This window comes from Neovison vison, chromosome 12 (genome assembly GCF_020171115.1).
Source record: "Neovison vison isolate M4711 chromosome 12, ASM_NN_V1, whole genome shotgun sequence".
Taxonomy (NCBI): Eukaryota; Metazoa; Chordata; class Mammalia; order Carnivora; family Mustelidae; genus Neogale; species Neogale vison.
In genome coordinates, this window is record NC_058102.1 from 48864074 (window position 1) to 48872035 (window position 7962).

At 38.7% G+C, this 7962-nt stretch overlaps 1 protein-coding gene across 1 annotated transcript; it reads left to right on the forward strand.

The window, feature by feature from the left end:
- The first annotated feature begins 1730 nt into the window (after nucleotides 1-1730).
- IL22 (interleukin 22) lies at nucleotides 1731-6197 on the forward strand. Its single transcript, XM_044228030.1, has 5 exons — nucleotides 1731-1913; nucleotides 2346-2411; nucleotides 2534-2677; nucleotides 3569-3634; nucleotides 6120-6197. The coding sequence occupies exons 1-5, from the start codon at nucleotides 1731-1733 to the stop codon at nucleotides 6195-6197; spliced, it is 537 nt and encodes a 178-aa protein (XP_044083965.1).
- Nucleotides 6198-7962: the final 1765 nt, after the last annotated feature.

The following is a 7962-nucleotide window of genomic DNA, read 5'->3' on the forward strand; positions in this document are numbered from 1 at the left end:
CTTTCTGCCTGCTTGTGATCTCTCTCTCATTCTGTGTCAAATGAATAAATAAAATCTTTTTTAAAAATGGCCATATCTCATATAATAGAAAATTGGATGAGAAAGCGTTTCCTTACCTTGGGCTCATTAACAACCTCAGGCAAGTGTTTGGAATGGGCCTTGCTTTTATTTACTCTCTTCCCTTTTGCATTTGTCTCCTAAGCCCCCTTCCCAAATGTTCAATGTCATCACGTTGTTCTAATCCTTTACCGTGGCTCCCCACCTGGGTCTCAGCCATCTCACCAATGCACAAGATTCTATAATCATTTGCTTTCTTTCTTACAGTTCAAGACTCCTGATCTTTACTAGTTTTGAGGAGAAAAATCTGATCAAATAAATTTGCACATTCCCTCCCCTAGTAATAGGTCGGTGCACATGCTCCTTATTGTGGACACCCCCGGGGGAGAGTTTCCAGTCTAGTTTTTAGCTGTTGTTTAGAATTCAATGTATTTTTAATAATTCAAAGTCAATATATAACCACCTTATTGCCAGATTCTCTTCCATAGACATCCATGTACATAATAAAAATTGTTATAAGAATTTTGGGAATATTATTTTGAGACTTAATTTGTGTGCTGTTTAGAATGAGCACAGGTAAGATTTTAAGATGAGCCACTATAGCCACTGTATTCTTAAAATACTCATATGTTAAGAAAAATAGTGATTAGGTGGTTTAACTTTAGTATTTCCAAATCTAATTTGATTTTCTAAATCTAGATTGATGCCGGTTATAATTCAATAAAAAAAAATTTTAAGTAATCTCTACACCCAATGTGGGGTGCAAATTCATCCCCCCAACATCAAGAGAGTCATATGCTTCACTGACTGAGCCAGCCAGGTGCTCCCAATAAAAAAATGTTAAGATCTATTTGCATCCACCATAATTGTTAAGATCACATTAGAAAGTCACAGAATGAGAAGAAACCAGTGTTTAGATTAGTTAACACTGTTCTTTAAACAATGTGAGTCTTCCTCAGGATTCAGTGTATTTAAAAAAAGAGATAAAACTATTTTTAAAAATAGAGTTACCTCCAAATATCACTACTATGTATTTTAAAGCAGGGTATACAGACACAGGTCCTTTATTTCTGATCACCTTTAATGAGATAAGAATCTATGAAGCTGGTGGGAAAATGAGTCCATGACCAAACTGTTTACTCAGCTACTGCAGAAGATCAAAAAATATTATACAGAATCTGGAATCTACGAAGACAAAGCAATTGTTGTTGTTGTTGTTGGTTTTTTTTTTTTTTTTTTTTTTTTTTAAAAATAAGTGGGTTTTAGTTTCTGGGATTTATCTGTAAAAACACCTTCAGGGCCCTAATAGTGACGTTTTAGGGAAACACTCGCATTTCAAAGTGGGAAAAATAGGAGGTGGCGTTTTGTGGGCTCCTGTGGTGGTTAGGTAGTTCTCAGAAGACAGTACTGGAAATTAGATATTTGCTGATGTCATATTTTTCACCAAAAAAATGTGTATTCTGGGGGCTATAAAAAGCAGCAGCTTCTACCTTCCCCTCACAAGCAGAATCATCGGAACAGTAAGTGTTTCTACAAACTTGGGACGATGGGTACATTTGAGGTGCTATACTTCTTGATACCTAATGGTTTACCTTTATGTTTTTGCTTCTTGTTCTCTTGATACCAGGTTTTCCTTTTCTAGTCAACATTTGTTCCAGTTAGAGTTGTCTGCAATGGCTGCCCTGCAGAAATCTGTGAACTCTTCCCTTCTGGGAGCTCTGGCTGCCAGCTGCCTCCTCATTGCCCTGTGGGTGCAGGGAGGAGCAGCTGTGCCCATCGGCTCTCAATGCAGGCTTGCCAACTCCGACTTCGAGCAGCCCTATATCACCAACCGCACCTTCATGCTGGCTGGGGAGGTACTCATCTCAGTGTCTATCTCTCTTTCGCATCTTCTCTACTTGGAACCTGATAATAGTTACTCAAATTTTCTCCAAAGTGTTACTGAGATCTTTAAGAACCCATTATCTAGCCTTGCTGGTAGACCAGAAGATTATTTTTCTATGTCTCTTTAGAGACTCTTTGGAGATTGGTCTTTACCAGAAGACCTTCTGTTTTGGCCTTGATATGTACATTGAGTTTTACTCCAAAGAGGCCATTTATGATCCCACCTGACTGTTTTCCCTCTTATTGCTCTGTGCATTATTTTAAACTCATGCACACATCTGAATTTTTTTTTTTTAAGTCTTCATGGGGTTACTCTGGGGAGAGTGGATAGAGAGCATCTTTACCCACACACTTTTCTACTAGCTCCTTGATGTCCAGGCACTTAGTCTTTTCTTCTCTTCCAGGCTAGTTTGGCAGATAACAACACAGATGTTCGTCTCATTGGGGATACACTATTCCACGGAGTCAATGTAAGCCATACTCATGATACAAGACAGTATGTCATCCTTGGTTATTTGGATACTGGTGATGATGGTTTGGGTCTTCTGGATGCCCTCTAATATGACCCCTGCTGTTTCACTTTTGCCTACAGAAAGGAGACCACTGCTATCTGATGAAGGAGGTATTGAACTTTACCCTTGAAGAAGTGTTGCTCCCCCAATCCCATAGATTCCAGCCCTATATGCAGGAGGTGGAGTCCTTCCTGACCAAGCTCAGCAACAGGCTAAGCCAATGTGTGAGTTCTTTTCTTAGCCTAACTCCAGACTCTCCTGCTTGCTTGCCTTCTTCCCTTCTCCTCTTTAGAGCCCTTCTCCACCAACATTCCCTGCCCCTTCCCAGGCTTGCAGCAAGAGGTGCCTCGGCAACACCATCACAAGTGATTTTTGAATCACAGATATTTGTTTTTGCTTTAATTCAGTCACATTTTGAATATATGGTGGTGAAGGGGGTCTAATAGACAAGAGCACAGAAGGCTCCTTGTCCCTGGGAAAAAGCATCTCAGGTTATGTGAGATGAGAAGGGTGTTAGGAACTGTAGAGAAAAATGCCTAGATGCAGAAATAGATGCCCCGAGTATAGATAGAAGAGACGAGAAAGAGAGACGGTAACAGGAAGATTTAATGTTTGGAACTGGGTGAGAAGTGACAATGGCAGAGGAATGTGACCTTGATGGCTCTAAACATTTAAAATTGTGAAAAAAGACTGGAGTGGAGTGAGCAGAGTGAAGGGACCTAGTATTTATAGAGGAGGGCCTCCTGTTCACACAAGACATTCTATGTCCATTTCTTGTTCTGAGAATGATTTTTTTTTTGTAGAGTTAGGGTTTTATTCTTCACAGAATTTACATAAACCACTCCACTCTTTCTACAAACTTAAACCTCAGTAGGATTTCCCAAAGATGAAGAGAGGTCCCATGTAAGGGAAATGACTGGATTTTGGCGTCCAAGGGAATTCAAGAGCTCTGAATTCAAAATCTAGGTCACTGGTGAAATCTAGGTCATTGTGGGTAAAATTGCTAAGAACTTTTAACTCCAGGTGCATCATAACACACCTCAGTTAGGGACGCTGAAGTTCACAAAACTTCAGTACAACAGTGTTAAAATAAGTGCTCTGTTTCCATTTTGTAGCATATCAACAGTGATGACCAGCATATTCAGAGAAATGTGCAAAATCTGAAGGACACAGTGAAAAAGGTACTACTAAAACTACTAATGCTAGCCTATTAATAGGAGAGACAAATGTTGTTTTTCTTTTCTTCCCTTTCTTTCTTTCTTTTTTTCCCCCTATGTATAATTTTCTACTTGATTCACCTACATCAGTTTGATTATTTAGGTACATATATATCTAATATATATATAATATATGTATATATATCTGTATATTTATAAATAAATCTCCAAATTTTATGAATTATAGACTGACCAGGAAGTTAGGTCCTCTAATCTCATCATCGCATGCTCTGGGCATGACCAGTAGCAGAGCCAGGGCTGGAATGCAGGTCTCTTGAATCCTGTCCAGCATTGTTTCCAGCAGCAATTTGTGTTAGTTTTACTATTATTAATTCTTCAGGAAATTTGAGATTTTTACTGATTCATGTAATTTAAATAAGCACTTGTTCAAAAATAGAGAAGTACCTGGGGACAAATTTATTTGAAGTAATACTGGAAGCCATTGACTTGATGGCCTAAAACTTGGAGAAATAAATCCAGAACAACCTTAGCAGAAGAGTTGGACTTACCTATAAGATGAATTTCTGGAATGACTGATACTTCTGTTTAATTATTATAATATAATGCCTAACAGCAACTGGTTTTAATTTAGAAGCAAGAGTGAGCCACCCCAATTTCTTTTATGCAGTTTTAATAGAATGGATTTATTAGAATGAACGCAAGTCTGAACTGGAAATCCTCTTTCATTCCTTTCCTTCCTAGTCTCCTCCTTCCCTCAACATATCCCCAGTGAGCATCTATCTGGGGTAGGTTAGTGTGCATTTGTACAGAGAATGATACTGTCACGTGGTCTATTTGGGGAAAGGAACACCAGTAGAAGGCTCAGACTAGCAATTGTGACTCATCCAAAAACCAGAGGAATGATTGCTAGCAGCGAAAGTGATGCTCTTGCAAGTGGGTACAGTTAAACCTCAGCAGCATCAAGGTTCTAGCTGACAGAATTTTTAGTAACAGGTATAACCTCAATCTTCCCTTTTTTTCCACCTTGATCTTTCTTTACAAAAAAAGTATTTCTTCCCAATCATGATTTAATGAATGACCGTTTCTTTGATCATGGAAAGCTTTGTAGTCTTCCACTGTGAAGACCAATTCTCTTGTCATGGATCTCTTACCCAGGTGTGGAGGGCTGAATATTAGAATGCCATTGCCAAGAAGTGCTTTGCACTTCCAGTGTGAAGAATTCCTGATGTCAGTTAACTTTGTTGGTCTTAGAAAAATGCAGTGTGAGAGAGAAACATCTGAGGGGATCCACATGGGGAAATAGATTTTAAAGATATTAACACATTTTGAGAGAATCGATTTTCACATTTGCAATAGGGTGTCATGTGGAAGAGTGGTTGTGCTTTTAAAAAACAAAAAACAAAACAAACAAGAACAACAACAACAAAAACAAAGGAAAAAAACAAAGCAAAAACCAGTAGCTCCAGAATGCATAGGTGAGAGAGGAATGTTACTCCGGGGAAGCTCAACCTGAGGGGAAACTTGTCGGCACTAACTGAAATGGGAGGGTGGGCTTGGAGGTGTTAATTCCCGGCCACTGGAGGTAATAGCAGAGAGCAGGCTGTGGTAGAATGCATGGTAGACAGTAAGGCAAGAGAACTGAGACATTCTTTATGCTCTTTGGCATCTTTGAGATATAGAATGTCCCGTTTGGCATTATGTGCAAGGGGGAAAGATGGAAGACAATAGGAAGAGAAAGGAGAACAAAGCATTGAGAACGATAATGGCTTCCAGTTTTCCTTGAAAGAATCTAGAGCAAATTTAATAGATTAGAGAATTTCAAAGGAGGATGCTTTGGACTTGAATTTGCCTTCCCATCCTATGTAGTTGGAAAGCCTCTTTAGCATAGGACTTGGAAGGAGGAGGAGAGAAGAGGTGTTTAGAATGTGTATTCGGCTTTCTACTAATTTGAGCAAGTGGATGGGACTTACTTGGTATTTTCCCCACAAAAGTGAAAATCTGTATTTCCCCCTTTGTTAGGGAGGTGGGAACAGAAAAAAACCACGTGTACTGGTAAATGTGCAGTTTTGATCCAATGCTGTGTGAGCTGAGCTGTTATAATTAGTTGGTCATAGACTGTCGTGAAGGGGTGAGGCAGGGCACGGGCGGGGACGAGGGGGCAGCACTTGTTCCTGCAGATGCCTGCACAGCTTCAGTCCACTTGCTCTGGTGAGCAAGTGACTTGAAACAGCTTGATTCGTGTAGATCAGTGAGATCTGAGAGTGGTGAGAGTGGTGCTTGCTGGTGTCCTTTTCAGTTCAGTTAACCATAATTCTAAGGTCTATGGCAAATCATATTATTTTCTTGGTAAAAGGGTATTATTAGTAATCTTACAAAAGGCAAAAACTCGGTTTCTGTCTCCAGCAACCTAACCATCTTTTTCTGACTTGATCCTCTTTAAAAAGCATGGTATAAATGCTCAAATACTCATTTGTTCTTATTTTTACAGCTTGGAGAGGATGGAGAGATCAAAGCAATTGGAGAACTGAATTTGCTGTTTATAGCCCTGAGAGATGCCTGTATTTGACCAGAGCAAAGCTGGAAAATGGATGACTAACCCTTCTTGCCTGTTAAAATAACAAGATCCCCTACAGGTTTTCTTTTACCGAAAGGAAAATGGGAAGCAAACATTTACAATCATGCGTGGATTCTAAATTAACCCCTGCTTAGCTTAAAAAAGAGAAAAATGTCACCTGTGTCTGGAAGACCAGAAGGTCAACCCTCCAAGCTGAATGAGAATTGCTGATAACATTTTATTGTAGTCGGTGTTTTATACACAGAAATTTATTTTTTTAAAGCAATTGTCTATTCCCATCAAAAAGATTACTTTCTCTTCCTTTAGGAACAAAAAACCTAAATAACTTCATATCCAGGATCAATATTTTGTATTTATGAATTTATTTATTATTGTCATTTTAATAATATAGACTTATTTATAGAAGCATTATATGGTATTGTTACTTAAGTATAAAGCTAATATTTATATTTATGACAGTAATTATGGAGGTATTCTTATTTGACCTCAATAAACATTTCATTATCCTACATCTTGTGTCTTTGTGATTTGTGTCCCTTTACTATCATCATCGTCCTCATCATCACCACCATCATCATCACCATCATCATGTAAACATTACCACTTGGTAAATGGGCCAAGGATCTCTACTTTGTTCTTGACTCTAAGTCAATGAGGTGACTGTTAGCATGAGCTCTATTTTAAAGGTGAGAAAACAGTATCAGAGACATGTTACAAACATTGGGGTAACTACACATGGTAGACCTGTATCCAGGGATGTCTATCTGATTTCTGGGCTCTCTGCTATATTATTGCCTGTGTAGATGTATTATGTTGACTTAGCATGTAGTTCTGAAAGAAATACAGTAAGATACCGAAAAGAATCATTGGCCTTATTAACAGTTGTGGATAAAAGAACAGAGTGTTACTGTCAGCAGAGAAATACACATATAGTAGTTCTTACTGTGGAAGAATACTTTAGCTCTAGGCTGAATCTATTAGGGCAGGCATTTTCAGTTTTCCTGTAAGTCAGAAAATAAAGTAAAGGGGAAGTGGATGGAGTCTGGGGAGTCTTAAAATTTGTTCAGTGATAGAAGGAGTAGAGATAGTTGGACTGGTTCTATCTAGAAGAATGGACAAGTGACATTAGCATTGGGGAGTGTGAATTTTTTTTCCACAGAAAGTGAAAGTCAGGGTTCAGGAGAGGTCAGTGGGTCAATGGTCTACTGTCTATGGTGTTTTCTTCTCTGAAAAGTCAGGAACCCCAGGTTTATTGTACAGGTCACTCACCAATTGTTTGTCAAGTTCCTGCAGGAGTAGGTCAAGTCTGGTGGTTAAGGTGAGTGCATACGTAAATTGCAGTTGAATAAAGGGAGTTAACATTTTTGAGTGTGGGTTCCAAATGCTGACAGGTCCCAAAGATAAGCTGCTTAGGTAATAGAATTATAATTATTTTTGGGAAGGGTTTAGGACTCTTTCCTCTCTTCTTCCGAATGCATCTCAGTGTAATAACTTAGCAGAAATTGGGGTTGTACTTATTTTTGGCTAATTACGGAGCAATATTCTAGAAATTGAGCCTTAAATGGAAGAATGTCCTCAGAATTGGTTTCATGAATGCTTCCATCTGGGGCAAGGAGTCTGAAATGAAGAGATTTAAAAAATTCTGGATGCTAATGAACATAAAACAAAAGGTAGCAGAATCTTCTTCAGTTCCAAAGGGCAGTGCTGGCAAAGTTTGTTTAAAAGATTTTATTTATTTATTTGACTGACAGGGATC